General features: G+C 37.4%; 1 protein-coding gene across 1 annotated transcript in view; it reads right to left on the bottom strand.

Moving 5' to 3' along the window:
* Positions 1–951: 951 nt before the first annotated feature.
* UBL3 (ubiquitin like 3) overlaps positions 952–18,558 on the bottom strand; it is a 56,142-nt gene continuing 38,535 nt past the window's right edge. Inside the window, exons 2-5 of the mRNA XM_058044995.1 lie at positions 11,018–11,126; positions 7,388–7,474; positions 3,119–3,196; positions 952–2,710 (exon numbers count right to left, since the gene is read on the bottom strand). Coding sequence (XP_057900978.1) covers positions 2,658–2,710; positions 3,119–3,196; positions 7,388–7,474; positions 11,018–11,126 — 327 coding nt within the window. The 3' untranslated portion in view covers positions 952–2,657. The remainder of the gene's footprint in view (positions 2,711–3,118; positions 3,197–7,387; positions 7,475–11,017; positions 11,127–18,558) is intronic.

The raw sequence follows: 18,558 nt of genomic DNA, 5'->3' as shown, positions 1-18,558 counted from the left end.
CGGCCCCAATTTTCCACCCTCCTCACACCACAACAGAAATGCTCTTCCAAGAGCAGAACTCTGACAATTGGTGGGAAAATTCAGGCAAACTGTTCTATCCACTTTCTGCAGGAGTCATTTTGGCATGCTTTAAATTCCAGGCAGTATTTAAGGATTTGCTTGGACATGTGCATATATGCATCTTATTCACCTTAACAAAAGGGAACTCCACATACTTTGCTACAGAACCTCACCAAATACTTTAAATGGAAGCTTTTGGATTTTCATGTATTTATTCTGTATTAAGTACTTGGCAACTTTTTCAAACTAGGATTACATCTCATGCATTTATTTTTCAAAATCAATGCATTTGAAAGACTTGTTTAACTAACTGAACATGTCCTGTCTCAGACCATTTCTTTTTCTTGTGCTATCATAGCCATTTCCCATCTAATTCTGTGTTACTTGGGTGGTCAGCATTTTGGACAATGGAAGTCTATCACACTTTTGTCTTTTTAAAGAAGGATTGTGTCCCTACAGTTTCTTATTTAGCAACCACACTGCAGAGCAGAAGGAAAAGCCCCCTCCCAAGGTTCATTTTGGTAATGAGCACCTCAGTTCCCAGCACCTCAGGGGAATGTCCGTGCTTTCTACGATCAGTAAGTGAAAAATGCAAAACCCACAGTCCGAGCACACGGCTCCTGGGAGGCACACAAGGGTCTGACACAGCTGCACTTGTGCAACTGCTCAGGCTCACATTCCTCTTCTACAGAAGAAAGACTTCCAGGCCACTTATGGAGTGAAAGGAAAACAAATATGGAAGTGATAAATCCCATTAGCATTTCCAGCAAGCTTTGTGCCCCTCCTTTTTAAAAAATAAATAAAACGGAGTCCTTACTTAATTTCTAGATTAAGAAGTACTATTAAAAGCAGTTCAGGCCCAATTACAATCCTTGAAACACCACTGAAATGCACTACAATATTCTTTTATTTAGTTTACAGAAGAGTCTATCAGTACAGGTTGCAGAAAGAAAATGTTTAGTGCTATTTACAATTTGTTTTAAAACTCTGCTCTATACAAATTTAATTCTGATCAGTATGAACAATATTTTTGTAAATCTACTGCATATAAAGCATTTCATCAAAGCAGTAACAATGAATAAAATAACCTGTTTACATTTGAATGATGCCAATCATTCGGAAAAACGATTACACAGAACATCTGTAAGAGTTGTGGACACTTAAGTACAGAACACAATGTCAACCTGTGACTCAGTTTTTTAAAGGCTAAAGCTATTTATATGGAATATTGTTCTATTATACTACACGCCAATCTATATTTAACTTCTATAGTTATGTATTTTATAAGATTTTTATTAAATATATTCTACACATATTTGTAATTTCACCCAGGAAGAATTCCTCCCCAGTGAAAAAATATAAAATCTTTTATATTTTTTAATTTTTATTTATTTTTATTTTTACAGGTTTAGATGAAACTAGCTCATGCTTTAGTGCTGTGCAAATTTCTTTAGCATATCAACATTTAAATTATTGATATGAAATAAAAGAATGGCATCCTTTTCAATTATGTATGCCTTCAAAAATCAGCTTCTGATTTTAATACCATTGCAAGCACTAATTCCAAATGCAGATTATGTAAAGAAACAAAACTAGTACTATGGCAGAAGTTTTTCTTTTTGCTTTTTAAATTTTAATAATTCTTTTGAAATCTCTAATGAGTAAGCATGACACTGAAGTCTAAGGTACAGATGAGAAAAATGACTGAAAAACACCAATTGCCAATATTCAAATACATAAAACTGATTAGTAAATGATGTTTTCTAACATTTATGCACAATAATAAAAGCCTATGAACTACAGGAAACTACCCCTCCCATATTAAGGCTAGGAAATGCACTCTCTGCACTTGTTTGTGCTGTCTGAATAAGCACTCAACTAATACACGATCGGAGTGCACACAGTAACAAAAAATCAGTTTCATCAGCCCTCTACAGAGTGCTTTTAAATTACAGGCACATAGTATTTTTTCTTTGTTGCAGTGAAAAGATATATAGTTAGACTTGGTTTAGTTAGTATCTGTGCCAGTTTGGCCACCAAGGTTGACTTAGGTAGAATTGACTTAACAGTTTTTCCTTTGATTTGGCCATAAGTGAGATTTGTTTTACTTATAAATATACTATTTTCCAGTGTTGCATTATACATTGTGGGTTATTACTAGATGTCTCAAATATTGTTAGAGATTGTTGAGGAGAAATATACTGTCAACCATATTTAGTGCAAATTGCATCTAGAAAGCTTGACTGGTTAGATCCGGTTAATGCAGATTTTTGTGGTAGCAAAAAGATTCCTGCTATGGAAAAAAACCACAAACTTTTCTGGAGACTGAATTTTTTCAAAAAGCGATGTACTGTAAGATTATTCAACAAACAAAAAGGAGGAATTGAAAAAAATAAACAACTAAAGTGTTCATAGATTTTTCACTTTTTTTTTTTAAAAGACTAATGAGACAGTGTTCGTGTATTATTTCAGTTCCATGGATTTACAGACAGGCTCTTCCTACAGGTGGTTGAAGCAAGGTAGGGCCTCTTCTATTCCAGCAGCATGAAAGACAAAGACTATATTACATCACACTTAGCAGGTAAAGCTAACAGGGTTTACAGGATTACACAGCAATTGCTTTCTCCAGTTTTTTCACGGTTCCTTTGACCTGCAAAGAAGAGGGAAGTTTTACTTACATTACATTTCTAAAGCAATGAGGCTGTTCTGTGTGAGAGTATGCTTAATACAAGTCTGTTCTCAATTATTTCCAGTAAAAAAAATTATTTATTGCTGTACACATGCATACATAACTGAAAAATAAATCAGGACTAGTTTTTCACAATAAAAACAAGAACTTTTAAGGTCTGAGTAAGTTTCTGCACTATATAAAAATGCTAAACCAAAAAGTTAATTTCTTAGTTTTCTATAAACATGTAGAAAATCATTCCATTAACTTCTTCACAAAAGAGCACAAGGACTTGACTTTTCTCTACTATGAAATACTCAAAGAGCCCATAAGAGACCTGACCACTCTGCCATGTACTCAAATAAGAAACTTTTCTAGTGCCCAGCCTACCTTGAGAGTTTGGTTCTGGCAGTGTCTCTCTAGCCACCAAATGCATCACTGTTGTTTTGCCAAAAGGAAGTTTTAATGCTGCAAAAGGAAGAAGGGAGAGTTATTAACACATTATATCAGCCTTTTTCCCTCCAAAATACCCAGTTGAAACTAACTGTAATTGGATTAGCACCTACTCAAAAGTTCATACTGTTAGGTTTGAACTGCTTACTGGCTGAAGTTTGGTAAATCAGGGACTCAGGGCATGACAATAGTCACTTAGAACACTGCATTCTTAAAGACATGATACTCCTGTTAGGAACCTTAGCCTTCCTCTTTTGAGGAAAAAAATGAAGTGGGCGTTAATGCCAAGACTCAGGTGGTTAAGCACTCTTTAATGATAAGGATGCAAAAAAATTGCTAATGCAGCCACCAAATTGTTATTCCTGAGATATCAAAACATTGAGCCTCTACAGTAAAACAGATTTTCCTAACACATATTTTGATCCATGACACAGATTTCTTGAAATACAAAATCTCTGCATCTTGCCTTTTAATACTAATCTGTAACATCAGCTGCATGTGAAAAATATCAAATTTAAAGTAGTAGGTCTCAAAATGCTGCCTTTGTGAGCTTTAGCAACAAAAAAAATTTAAAAATTATGCTTTCCACAATTCATTCTGCTTGTGTCTGAAACTAAAATAATATTTTCTATATTCCAATTTAAGTATACAAATACACTGCATACTTATTTTCCTTGATTGTTTTTATAAGAAATAAAAGGTCTTCTGGCAAAGTTCTGCCCTTCCTACTTTATAGTGGAAAAAAAAGTCAGTGATAAATTTAACAAGAATTTAATCCTTAATACACAAATAATTCTGACTTGAATAGACTTTATCCTATCAAACTCAAGTTACCGCTTTTATTTTCACACACAGTGAAATGGCATTTTAAGTGAATAAATGAATAAAGAATGGGCAATAAACCTGAAGGCAAATGAAGCAAAAAATGCCCCTCTGTTTTAATCCCTACAGCATAGATTAAAGATTCGCCAATAAAAAGCCTCACTACAACACAACTATTAAATCATTTTCATTGCCTACATATTTATTTAAATAAATGCAAATTATGATTTAAACACAGGTTCAAACACAGGTGTAAGCTCACAAAGTGATACAGAATTCCACAAGATTCTTTGAAGCAGCTGTACTTTGGGAAAAGCCATCTCTATGGAAAGGCAAATCTGAAAGTTGCTTGGTTTACCTGAAGCACTGCCTGTGCCCTGCAACTAGAAGCTGTTGAAAACTTGAAATCTGACAAAGATGATGCATTTTGGGTACTTGACACCACCATACAACTGAAAACTGTAACTGACTGTTAATATGCTCTTTGCAAACTCCATGGAAAAGGATTGTCTTCATAACATAAGCTCTTGAATTACAAAATAATCACATTAGGAACATCTTTCATAATATCAACACAATCCAGGAGACATCACTAGTGAGTTGTGGAGATTAACTATTTACAGTAATCAAGTAGTACTATGCTAATATTTATATTAACTAATTTCAGCTAGTAGTTTGCACAGTTTACACAAGTTCTTGCTAGAAATTTCCAGCTTCTTGCTTGGAGCACCACGACAGCAACTGAGCAGTCTAACCTATGCTCAGTAATCCTTTCTTGCTCTTCTCTTCGTGTTCTCACCCCTTTCTCTCAGTTTAGCCAACTTGCATTTAATTCCTTTCCCAACTCTTCAATTCCACTGTTGCTTTGTATTTTCTATTGTCAAAACTTACTTTTCACCCCCTTTTGGAATGTGCATGGCACATGGTGGGTTAAACTTCCCTTCACCAGTAAATAAGGAAGCAAATGCTGCTGATTACCATTATCTACCAAGAAATGGAGAACTGTTGATTATGTATTACTTCCCTAATTAATATTATTTTGAAATGCAAACTGCAGAACAAATATTTAGCTAAAGGATTAAATTTCCTGTTGGAAGCTGAACAACGGACTCTGCCTTGCTAGCCAACTCCCCAGCCCTCTGCACAGGCAGGGCACAGCAAACAGTGTGGCTCAAGCACTGCAGGCAGGAGCAGTGCAGCTTTACAGAGGGGTCTGTTCCACACCGCTCCCAGTGCCATTAGCTCTGCTGTTCCTGCAGTGACAGGCCATTCAGAGGGGGTATCACAAGGCATGATTTATCAAAAATAAAGTTTTTCACTCAAAAGCACTTTTTCCTACCAATTTCTCTTTTCTGAGGCATCTTAGTTTATAGGAGTCTTAAATTCATAACACTACACAGACATGTAAGGTACGAGTGAACAAAAATGGACTCCAATTAAAAAGAAAAACATCAAACTGTTTCCTGGGAAACTTTTGTTTCACTGGATGATAAAATGATTTTCAGGAGGTCCAAATTCCAGTCAATATTTCCTAATCACCTAAAGCAAATATAACACTAAGTGCTATAACTCAAAGAGAACTGCAGCTAGAAAAGCTTAATGCAAGTTAAGCTAAGTTAAGAAACATAATATAAATATTGTTTAATGAACTCCCCCCTTCACCTCCCTTTTAGAGGTAACTAGTTCACTTAAGGTTACCTCTAATGAACAACACAAACTGAAGTAAGAGTCTTTTCAGGCTGTTTCATGAATTCCTGTTCCACTTTCAGCTGTGTAATCTTACTCCTGATAACTTCATTAGTGCTGAAGTTAAGCCAAGGTTTTAGGGATTCTTTTTCTTAAAACAATGCAGCAGCAAGAATATTTTTGAAAAACACTAATATACATGTAAGATCCTTGGGGTAAAAACATGATGATTAAATCTCAACGCATGAGTGATTAAGAATGAACTAAAATGCCCTGAACCCAAGTAAGTGTTCAAAATTCATAGACCTGAGTTAATGCAATAGTCAGCAGCATGCAGCTATTATTTTTCAGCTTAATTCATTAAATAATATATTAAATATATTGAACAGATATTCAACATTTTCTCATATTGAGACAAATGTCACTAAGGGAAAAATACTGGTGGTGAAGAGCAGCACTCAGTAAAGTGTAAAGTAAATAAATGGCAAAGTAAATCCCAGTTAGCTATCCTTGCCTGGAAATGTAGGGTAAGACTAGCATCTTTAATTGCAGAGATGATCCAAGACTTAACATTTGACTTTCAACTCTACTCCAACTGCTACTAGCTGCACTCACTGTCACCTGGTAAAAATACAAATTAAAGAGTGAATAAAAATTTCAGAGTTCTTCCAGCTGAGCTGACAATGATCTTGTTTGTATATATAGAAGCATTAAAAATTTATATATGTGGAGAGTAAATCTATGAGTACATCACTAGGCAACACTGGGAATGGTAGAAAGTGAATCAATAGCTATATCATCCCAGTCAATTCTTCATGGAACATCACCATAAGCAGTCCAGAAATATTATTTTCAGATTCCTCTAAACTTCAAAATAATTAATTGGTGATTTTGTACTATATTATATTCTCCTTTCTGTACAGCATTCAGGTACCAAACCATATATAATTTGAACATACAAAGTAGAAGCATTAATTAGTTTTTAAACTGGCACAGAATGGAGAGTCTCATATTGTTTAGTCATTGATACAGCTGATATTCCCACTGGCAAATGCTACCTACAAAAGGAGGGATGACTTAACAAATGTGTGTCACACCTCTATGAAGGGTTCCCACCAAAATGCGTAATCGTGGGGAAACACTTGCCACGAGGGGGCACAGTTGAATTGCATTTCCTTAGCAATCGAAGTGAAGCCATTTACTGTTGTTTTCACATAACTATGCAATTGTATCCCTGGGAGAGCACTGGACAGCAAGAATGCTTCCCCTCATTCTCATTCACAGGGTGTCTCCCTGCGTTGCACGAAGATTTAAAGTATTGTTTGACCAATTATCATAAAGTTTATCAAGCATTTTAAAATACTTCAGATATTTATTAAGTAGCTTGTACTGCAAATGCAGTGTAAGAGAGGTGGAACAAAATATTCCATTTAGAAAGACAACAAATAAAAGCAGCACTACAGTTGCTTTGTGTGAGAGGAGACTTGACTTGGCAGGTGGGACCTCGCAAAGTTTAACAGCTCGTGGTAACAAGATGGAAAAATATGCAATAAAGTACAATGTCACTGTATGCACAAGAACAGCAGTATAAAGCAGGCCATCCTGTGATCTTGAACAATAAAGTAGTATTCATTGAACTGTAAATAAATATCCCCTTTTGCCAAACTGTAACACGTATAATAAAAATTATTTTCCTACCTCCTAATGTCACGTTGCCATGAAGAAACCTCCCTTGATAAATAAGCCGCAAGATATTTGGACTGCTGACTTGTTCTTCTTCCCAGTCTGAAGAGAGAGAATTTTCACAGTTACATTGTAATAAAAACATCTTTTGTGACTTCTCTCACCTTTACCCAGGAAGAAAATCAGGAAAGGACTCTTGTATAAAACACTGAAGAGAGAACACAGGCTGAAGGTACAGGAAGACAATTCAAGGCCAGCACTCCTGAAGTCTATTCTTGAATCTATTATTTGATCCTGGGCATTGAAACACGTAATTTTATGTCTGCAAGTATAAATATTACTGATGTCACAGACTGCAGGATATATTTAGCAGATACACAAGTCCTAAAGAAAATATTTCATACATGCAAATTGCTTCCTGAATCTTGATATCCAGGCCATTCTGAGGCTTCCCAAGCCATACTTCTCATCGCCAGCTAATTGACTAGCTGGAGCCGTTCTCCAGCAGCGGGAAGCTGCCGCACACAGAGCGAGCGCTCATGTGATGGGTCACTTGAAACAGGACTCTGAGATCACAGCCCTGAAAAAAAGCTCCGCAGGCAGCTCAGCGCAGTTCGATGACGGCCAGATCCAACCAGTTCCATGTCTGGAGGGGGCAGTGACCTGAGCAGCCCCCGACCGCCACCACAGAGCGCTCTCAGAGCACCCACCAATACATTTTAAGGAGCTTCTCCAAGGCCCATCCATTTTTATGTGTTTCAGTGTTTTTATGTAGCAAACACTGGTTCAAAAAAAAGCAAGCTTGCATTTTCCTACAATGCTTAAGCTATTATAAATAAATTATAAGCTTAAATGGTCTTTCCTACTCTTTTCCCATTCCCTGTCACAATGTGAAGAACAAATAAATATGCACTTTGCTTTCAGAACAAGTATCATAAAGCCTTGAAATGTTGAATTTAAATGGTCTCTCTGGGAATACAGTGTCTTCTGTTTCTTAGATGACCAGATATCTGGCTACAGTTGTTCACAAACATTCTCTCTTTCTGTTTTTGTAGTGTTTATATAGCAAAATCAATATTCAGCAAGAGATCAGGACAAGCCACAGAAACCAACCTGTTCACTGGGAACACACAATTAACATACAGGCAATAGCAACTGGCACCACAAAAGGAGAAGAACTGAAAAGGGTAGAAGGGGAAGCATGTGAAACAAAAGCCACAGCTGCAGAATGTACAGAGAGGCATCTGGTGCAAAAAGCAAGCAGGCAGAGACTGGGCAGCAGGAGCCATCTCAGCCCCAGACCGCGGTGGGAGCAAGGCTGGTGCCAACAGCAGAATGTGCTACACTCCCAGGTGCTCCCATGTCTGGTTTATAAGATTAGATCAAATTAGGCAACCAAAGCTATTTGAATTTCAAGTATTTCCACTTAGGGGCTGATTCAATTGTCTTGCAATTCAAGCACATGCCCGTTCTGCTGTGCTGTGAAGTGGGCTACATCAAGGCTGAATTATGGCACTGCTACCATAATAGTTTTGTTTTGGATTTTTTTTAATCCATACAGTCTGACCTCCACTATACTGTGGCTGTAAAGAGAAATTTAGCCAGTTGACAGTGCCATACTGATGTAAAAGCACAACCAAAAGAAGACAGACTAGATTTTGGCACAGGTATTTTCTCAATGTTAAGCTGTCAAGTTACCCATCCTTTTAATTTCTGCTTCTTGGCTGGAAGTCTGAAACATTTCTTTATGACATGAATTCAAATTTTAATTTCCATCGATGACTAAATGAGCCAAGGACTCACTGAATCTACCTTTTTTTTTTTAAAGTTCAGATAATTGCTGTACAAGAAAGAAGTTAATATTATTTAGCAGAAAATGGGGAGGAGAAGAAGAGAACAGGTAGCCTATCTAGATGATATACATTAAAATAAATTTGGCATTTTCTACTGCAAGTCGAGACATCCTTAATTAACAACTGTATTGCCAAAAGAGGTGGGGCAAGGTTTGCCTTAATCCTGCCAGCATGTGACAGAGGTTATTTCATTCCTTTTTTCCCCACAAGATCATGACAAGTCCAAATGGTGGTAAAAACAATTGTAACATCTCTGTTTCAAGGCAACTTTAGTCCTTATCAAGATTTCTGAGTCCTGTGGCAAAAAGGAGCACTCTCAGTCTGAAAACATCTAATGGGCAAATGTTTGTGAAAATCTATATGCTACTCTGAAGTGAGATGTCTTTTTTCCATTTAAATTGAGACTATTCTTCTTTGCAAAAGGAATTAAATATTCATCAAAATTTAGAGTACTCCCCCAGGACAGCAGGTATTTGAACTGAGATTTCCATGTCTGGTTCTACTTTTTTAAAGAAGAGACTTTAAGGTCTGGGTCTCTTCCCAACTCTAAACTCAGAATCTGCAACTTTCAAGCTCTTCACAAGACTGTGAACATGATATCACATGTTCACAGGCACAGACTTGAGTAAGGAAAAAAAATCCAGTTCTGCCTCTACCAATTCAGATAAATGTACACAAGGAACATTTGGTTATGACAACTATGTTGTACATTATGTACATATGTACATTCAAATATGTACAGCACAGAAGCTATGTTAACCTATTTTTTAAAAAGTTTTACTTCTGCAACTAATACTTCAGAGGACTTAAAACCTCCTCCTTCATTACATATTTTACTAAATACATAATACTGCGTCCCAGCAAATCAAACAGCAAACTGAACTTTTTTCCTGACCTCAAAGACCAGTTTAAGGCCTAAAATACTGATTATCACCATTAACTTTTTGGCATAAACTATTATCCACCATATGTCTTTGACAAAGGCACCACAGAAACAGATAGTGTAATGTTTTAGTTTGTCTAAATAGTAGTCTTTTTAACATCAAAACAGTAACCCAAATGAAGTCCTGTACCAAAAGAAGCATTTTCTTTCATCCTATGTAATGCTGTGTCTGGGTTTTGGCTATTTTCCCATGAAATCATAGTCGGGGAGAACAGAAGCACTTTGTTTTGGGGAGCTATTCACATATGTGAATACACATCTTAAGTTCTCAAGTCCATTTTCCAAAGCCAGTATTCCTGCATGACACCAAGTATATTTACACAAACAACATCCAGTCTTCTAATGTCTCTTAAAATGAGCTTTTATATTTGTTTTCTTCGTAAAGAAATATCAGTATTCCAGATCCTTTTGAAGATAAGGCAGTAAGGAAAAAGTACTTCAGACTCAATTTCACTGATGCATTCCTGTGACTTCCAATGTTTTATTTTGGCTGTTTTCACATAAGAGGTTTTATATCTCCAACATTTCCTCACACTGACTAGATCCTCTAAATGGATCGATAAAGAAAAGTGTCTAAAGATAGGGGGAAAGAAGTACTTCAATTTGGGGAAGCAGATTTCAGAAATAAAGTAGGAAACAGTTCTGACATCTAAAAATCTGCCCAACTGAAGGAACTGTGAAAAAGAAGGCAAGACACCTGTATTTCTGCATAAATCTTTGTCCAGATAGTGAATACACATACTTAATTTGAATGTTGAGCAAGAGATCAGTTTATTGACACTTCAGGCTGAATACACAGGGAATCTCCTTGCTCACCAGTTAAAAAGCCAAAGCCACGCTGCTACTCACCCATTGGCCAGTTGTCATACACATGTTTTGCAATATCTGCAGCAGAGTCATTCGGTGAAAACAGGAACTCTTTTGTTTTCCCGCTCACCAAGATGAGGCGCAAATTTATCTGGTAAAAAACCCCAAAACATCAGTATTAGGAAAGTTTACAGAGACAACTTAAATTATTTATTTGTTACAGTTACTAAAAACTGTTGTTGGTTTTGCAAGATTGATCCAAATGATTTGAGAAAACAGTTTAACATGTTAACATATGTTAAAAAGAGGGTCAAAGAGGTCAACAGAATGTTGTTCACATATCCATAATCTAAGAAGATTAAATTCTAACAGCTGGTATTTTTGATTATAAACACCAGAAGATTCTGTTAGCGATTGAATCAACTGTGCCAGTAAAAAATAGCTTTCAACAAGGTAGAAACATACTCTAGCAATGACACATAAGGAACATAGTTCCTGAATGAAGAGGAAAAGTATAAACCTGAAAAATTAACCTAGAGAGAATTAAAATATCAAAATCTGCACCTGAATACTCTATGAGTCTAAATAAAAGCCCTAGAATTCTCCCTCCTGATCTCAGCCAGTGCATCTCCTACAAAATGCCAGAGTTAGACACCATTCTTCCTTGCTCCCAGCTGCCACAAAGCTGCCTTCCTGAATCCCCCTGCCAGTCTTCTGAATCCAAAATTTTGTCCCACAAATGTCTTTTACCACAAGCAAAGTGAGGTCCACATGCAACAAAGTAATAACATCCCACTGTAATTTTTCTTTCATTAATTTCCTCCATACAACTACCAGCACCTTCAGCCATAATTGTCCTCTCCTCTATTTGCAAACTACTGAATATAATTTCTTTTCCATATAGCATTAAAATAACACATATAAAGAGCTCACTATGACATTATTTACAATGCAAAAGAGATTAAATTTTGGCTCCTCAAGCGACTGTTTGCAAGGTCACAAAATACGGCTGCTGTTGTACTTTGACCTATGGGCCCACATTTCATCAAGTTTCAGTGAGACTTTAGCAGACTAACTGCTTGGATACTTTTTTCCAAGTCACATTCTCAAGCTGTGGCTCTCACTTTAGGTAAGTTGCAACAAAGCTTTCTTTGTTGGAATTCAGCAAACTGTTTTCTACATCAAATATCAAGTGCAGAATTTACAGCAAAGTCCAAGTTTTCTAGACTTCTTGAAAAAGATCTCAGTGCATCACATCTTCTGAACATAAGAGCCCTGCCTCAGCTGCCTGCTCTCCACTTATTTCAGAAGCTCTTTAGACAGATCATCTATTCCCTCCTGAATGCTTTGGCTTGGATTCATCCCACCTATCTTTAAGCACCTAATGGAGGTATCCAAATTACAATCTCTACCATCCAGCACACTGCAAGGTCAATGAAGGAAATGACCCCTCCTAAAAGCAATTCAGTGTCTATTTCAAAGTGTAGCAAGTACAAAAAGAGTGAGCATAAAAGGCTAAGTTCTCCTCCCTGTCCTCCCACTAACACCCTTTGGAAAAATACAAGTTCTCCCATTAGGCCAGGAAAGCAAATGGCAGCTGTCTCTGAGAAAGCACCACAGCCACTCCAAGAGCATCACTGCATACCATGAAATGACAAAAAAAAACTTGAAAGAGAGAAACTGAGGGAATGCTGTTTAGTTGAAGAGAATTCTTCATAAAATTCAGAATACATTTGGCTATACACAATAAAGTTTGTTTTCTCTGGGATTTCCACAATGATTAAGGAATTATTTTCAGATTTCACCAATATTTAGCAGGAAAAGCAGCTCAAGTTCTACTGTTCTTCTTTACTCCAAAAACCTAACTACTGTGATGAAACTACAGCTTCAAAAAGTTGGACTATATTCAGGTGTTGTTTTGCTTATATTGGCTTCCAGTTTCAGTATTTCGCCCCTCTTTACTGTCTCCACCTGTGTATGTATAGACAACACTCACATACACAGTTTCTTTAGCTGGACTACCCCAGATAAGCTCTTCAAGCTTTCTCCAGTGAGATAACTATTTCTCCTTTCATCCTAGGAGCCTGTCTCTGCACAATTTTTTCTATCTCCTCCCCAACAAATGACAATTTCTGAAGCATATTACATGATGTCTAACCAGATGCTTGTAGAACACCACCAGTAATGTCCTCTGTCTACTGGAACCACCTGTGACTGTGTCCCAAGAGCACATATGCCTTCTTCATAACTGCACCACGCTGTTTGCTTGGTTACTCTGCACTCTTTTCTACTTTGATCCTTTCAATTATTCAGCCTCCAAGCTTGTATTTTGGCTGTATCACCCTAAAGCACATGGCTACAAATTTCATCCCAGTCCTATTACTCCATCCCTCAGAGAGAAAGGAGACTAGGTGTAAAGAAGTATTCTGCATCACAAAGATGTTTCAGATTTATCCCACGTCTGGGCACTGGACCTAAGAAATCTCCCAAAGCTGTTCTTCCTCTCTTCATTACAAGCACTTTTCAAACTTCATGTCACCAATGAATTCTAGCAGCAGGACATCTTTACACTTACCTTTGTCATTAAATGAATTAGGAAACATCAAAATTGATCTGACACTTGTTTCATAATGAATTTAACAACAAGCGCTCTCTGAGCTGCCTCCCCCCCTCTCAGCCAGGTCCTCTATGTGAGGCTCACAGACACACAGTTTCTCTAATACTTTTTAATTTCTCCTGTTGAACCAACAGTTTGCAAAACAGCACCACATCAGTTACTAAGTACATATTCAGATGACACTATAAAACTATGCATGTAGAAAGTAAGTTCTTTTCATCAGTTTGCCACACTGCAGCTTTTGGAAGTGGGGTGTACCGCATTTGATTCCACTCTCTCTCTACCTCATTATTTTTAAAGCATTAATGCACCTTTTTAAAATACTGCCAAAAATTTAGGCAGTTCAGACCACATCACGAACCGTTACTTGTGCTTGGAATGGACTACCTGTTTAAAAGAACAAACAAACCAACCCCAAATTTTCAGCACCAGTGCCTACCTTAGCTTCTTCACCAGCAGCCCTTTTGCCTCTCACTCCAATTCCCCATATCCATTTCCTATACTCTAACTGGCTCATGAGACACCCCCTTAGCTTGCTCCCCCTGGCCAAGCAGTTCCCAAACTCTGAATTTATATCATTTAAGGATTTATTTTGCTTCATCTCTGTGTAATTTAGCTGTGGTGGGGGTTACCTGGTTTTAAGACCACAGCACTTTCCTAGGTAGCAGACATAACACCAAACCATCCACTCCCTAGAACTACTTTGTTTGGATCCTACAAGGAGATGACTGAAAACAACCCCAAAAGATTAGCCCTGCTCAGCTCTTAAAAGTATGATTATGGCACTGCATTAACATAGACGTAATGTTAACACAGAAGTGAAGTTATTCTTCTTCTGCCACAACATTAGGAAGACACATTTCTTTTTATTCTCACTACTGAGTTTTGAGATCACTAGGCACACTACGGTGAATACAGAAAGGAGATTAACATCACTAAAAAATAATCAAAACTAACTTGGCTTCCTGGAAAATTCCATTAAGTCATACCTATGCATTTAATATACACCATAAAATCAATAAAAGCAATATGGGGAGGGAGGGGGGAGGCAGGGGGAAGAGTGAAAAATGTGAGATCCTTCTTTCCCTCTACCTCCCCAAGATGGATAAGGTTCTTGATGCTGAAGAGCATTTCTTAGTCTTACTATGAAATATAAAAGGCACATTGAGATAAGATAATCATTTTACAGAGTATATTAAAAAGTATGTCTAAAACACAGTATAAATATTTTCATTAAAAAAAAATAAATCATTCCATGTCAGCAGAAGCCCAAAATGAATTTTGAAGTCAGTCAAGCAGATGTTATATGAAGTGCAAAGATATAGCTGTTCTAATGAAAGCTTTGAGCATTTTCTTATTTATAGTACAGCATGCCAATGACACATTTAGTTTGCATGTTTATCTCTCTCTCTCTCTCTCTCTCTCTCTCTCTCTATATATATATATATATTTGTGTTTCTTAATCTTGGCTTGAAGGAATCTTAGTCTTGAGTTGCTTATCACACTACCCCAAAGGGTTTGAAGCAAATAATCCTAAAACTTGCCTCTAAATTTAGAATCCAACCTCATTTCCCTCAAGAATATTGGTAAATGTAAAACTTGCAACTGCTGTACTACTTAATCTTGCAAATAAACTATAGGGGATCTGAAAAAATTCCAGAAATTCCAGAAACCTCAGAACTAAAAGAAGAAAGATAAAAGATAACCCATATGTGTATACACAATAATTCAAAGTGAAGAAAAAAGTCTTGGTTAGGTAGAGAAATTTTGACACAAAAGTATCAAGTTTTTATTTTTCAAGTTAAGGAAGAATTCTTAGCAACCTGAGCTATCCTATTTCCTACATTAAAAGCTGCCAAGGAGGTTGTATCTGTATTCCTTGTATGCTTAAAGCCCCTCCACCTATTCTTGTCGAGTGTCTTGGTCACAAAAAACTTTTGCAATTCTCATAGCCCTGACAAGTTTGCTTTTCAACAGGGAATGTTAGAACAACTGTCCTGATTATGGTTTTTTTCTTTTTTTCAGGGTACCAAAGAGAGTTCCAGCCTTTTGCTACAACAACATGATAGAGATACTATCCTCACACTTCTGTGTTGTAGCATCCACTGCAACCTCACTGCTGACAGCAGTCAAGGGCAGCCAGAGTATCAGAAGAAGGATTAAATACAATTTGCAGTCTACATCCCCTCTGCACTCTTATGTAACAGCACATTCTGTTTGTGATCTCGAGCATGCAAATCTCACCCTCTCCCCCCCACCCCAATCTCATAATCACAGCTCCAGTAACTCCCCCATCAGTTGCACTGAGTACACAATAAAAATTTTCAGCATAGATTATATTATCCAAACAACAACAAACCCCCCCACCAAACAGAAAACCACCCGAAAATAAAATTGTATTTATGAAAAGATTATGGTAACAACTGTGACCACAATTTTTGGAAGAGAAATTTGGGTCACATCTATGCTGACATAGAGTAAGTTGTGTTTTCTTTGTTCTAGGCATCTGCAAAGTCTGTTCATTCTTTAGGGCATACCTACAAAATATCTTAGCGTCACAGTGCTTCTAATTTCACAGCTAATGTTAAATAAATGGGAAGTCACTTTAACATCAATAAACATTGTGTAGGTTGGAAATCTCATTTCTTAATGTTTGACTTCTCATCTATTCAATTAAACAAGCTAATTGGTTATCAATTTTATGCTCCAGTAGCAGCTTAAGATTGCTCCCCAACTTACAATTCAAATGCAGAGAAGTGTCATATCACTACATCATATGCAGCCCCAAGTTTAAACCAACGGCTTTTCTTTAGCTGTGTGAAGATTGAAATACATGCACAAAACCATTTTTTCCTCAACATCCAATACACTTACCTTCTTGTTCAAGTTCATTAATGTAAAAAGTAAGTTGGCTCTCTAAAGACACATTAAGGTTTCCTAATGGCTCTAGGCCAAAGAGGAACCTCTCAGCCCCCACTTTAGTGACTGAATTCCACCAGATTTACATACAAGGTTGAACAAAGCCCAAATAACAGTCCAAGCATCACACAAGCCAAGTCAGCAGGGACCTGCAGGTTCTGAACACCAGGTCACTCCTGGAATGCATCCACCTGAATATAATGAAGAACTTCAGTTTTTACATGTCCTGCAAGTCCGTTGTAGAACCTGAGCTGTTTCACTGAGTGCTCTCTTCTCATTCCCAGCTTAAATTTATTCTTGAATAAGTTACACTCACTGATGTCACATGCACATCACGCTTTAGCCCAAAAAACCCTGGGGTTTTGATGGCTTTCTTCTGCATCTGCAGACAAGGACACACTTAGCCAAAATTAAAAAGCAAAGGTTCTCCTCATTAAAAGCCTGGCCCTTGGTGGGAACACTGTCTTCAGAATGCTGAAGCACATCAATAGAGATTAAGGTAACTGGGCTTGGTAGGCCTGGAGGGGACCTATTAGCAGCCTTCCCATGCCTAAATTACCAAAGGACCCCTTTCTGTCCAAGACAGAAGATCAACAGATCAATGGTCATAAATCAACAGATCAATGGTCTTAAATGGAAACAAGAGACTGAATTGTGATCAGATAGAAAGGTTTTCACCCTGAGGATCTCAAAACAGTGGTCACTCAGAGATGCTCTGGAAGCTCTGGCCTTGTGAATTTTCAAGGTCCAACCAACAAAGCCTCAAGCAATCTGGTCTGAATTCAGTGGTGAGTCTGCTTCCAGCAGAAGCTTGGGCTAGAAAATTGCTCAACGTCCTTTCCAAAGTGAACAATTCCACAGTCCACTTTAATCCCTATCTATATTTTTAGTTTTGTTTAAACTTTCTTAAGTATGCATAATTAGAATGATATACAGTATTTCAGGAATTCATAAAATGATACTAGAACCTCCTTAAACTGACTGCAAAAGCTTCTCCATTTTCAATTACAAACATCACAACTGTCTTACATTTGTAATGCAGTAATCTCACAATGCTCCTCTCCAGCCCAGTTGTTTCTATGACATAAACTTTCAAGCTTGCATTTCAAAATACAGCTTTTAACCACCCGTAATGTACAGGATATTCTTATTGTAATTCGACTAATTCTGTTCCTCTTAATTCAGTCTTTGAGATAATCCCATCTCCATACAACACTACAATCATCTTCTATACTATTCATCATCAACAAATTTCATCAGCATACTGATTTTCCTTGTCTTAGAGGCATAAACGAAGACAATACAAAGACAGCTGGTCCCAAAACTATCTTTAAGGATTTCCACTAAGCATAACTGACAGCCTGACACTTACATCCTGAACACTGTACTTTGCCATCTTCTCCACCTAAGTCACACACTCAATCAAACCCTTCCCCAGCCTTACCCAGCTGATCCCTTGCTATGCAACATCAGCTACTCACCGAAAGCCAGGCAGATTACACCTCTGTCACAGACATCTTTTGTGAAAAATCCTTTCTTGGGATTTTTCTCCCTTCTGAGAAGCTGTGGCCTCAGCAACAAGTTTAAACCATGGCTATCTGCTGCTGTGGAATGCAACAGGTGGATCCATGATTGGTCCCCTGTGAATGTTTGGATTTACTGACCACTCAAGGCAGAGCTGCTCTCACTCTCTGCCGGGACACAGATCTTTGTTATTCATTCTTTTCTATTCTTAGCTTAGCTAGCTTCTGAGAACTCTTCCTTCCCTTTATTTCTAGTATAGTTATAATGTAGTATATATATCATAAAATAATAAATCAAGCCTTCTGAACATGGAATCAACATTCTCGTCTCTCTCTCACCCTCAAAACCCTTGTGACCACCGTCACACACCTCTTCTGCATTTGCCCTATGTGGAAAACACTCTCCTTCCAGAGAAAACTAGCTGGTGAATCTGTCATGATCTGATTTGGATCAATAGAAATAATGAATTTTATTCCATTATTTCTTCTCTGTTCCTCCTCAGCATCCTTCCCGAGATGGTTAC

The sequence above is a fragment of the Melospiza georgiana genome, chromosome 2 (genome assembly GCF_028018845.1).
Source record: "Melospiza georgiana isolate bMelGeo1 chromosome 2, bMelGeo1.pri, whole genome shotgun sequence".
Taxonomy (NCBI): domain Eukaryota; kingdom Metazoa; phylum Chordata; class Aves; order Passeriformes; family Passerellidae; genus Melospiza; species Melospiza georgiana.
This window is presented reverse-complemented; position numbering and strand designations above follow the sequence as displayed.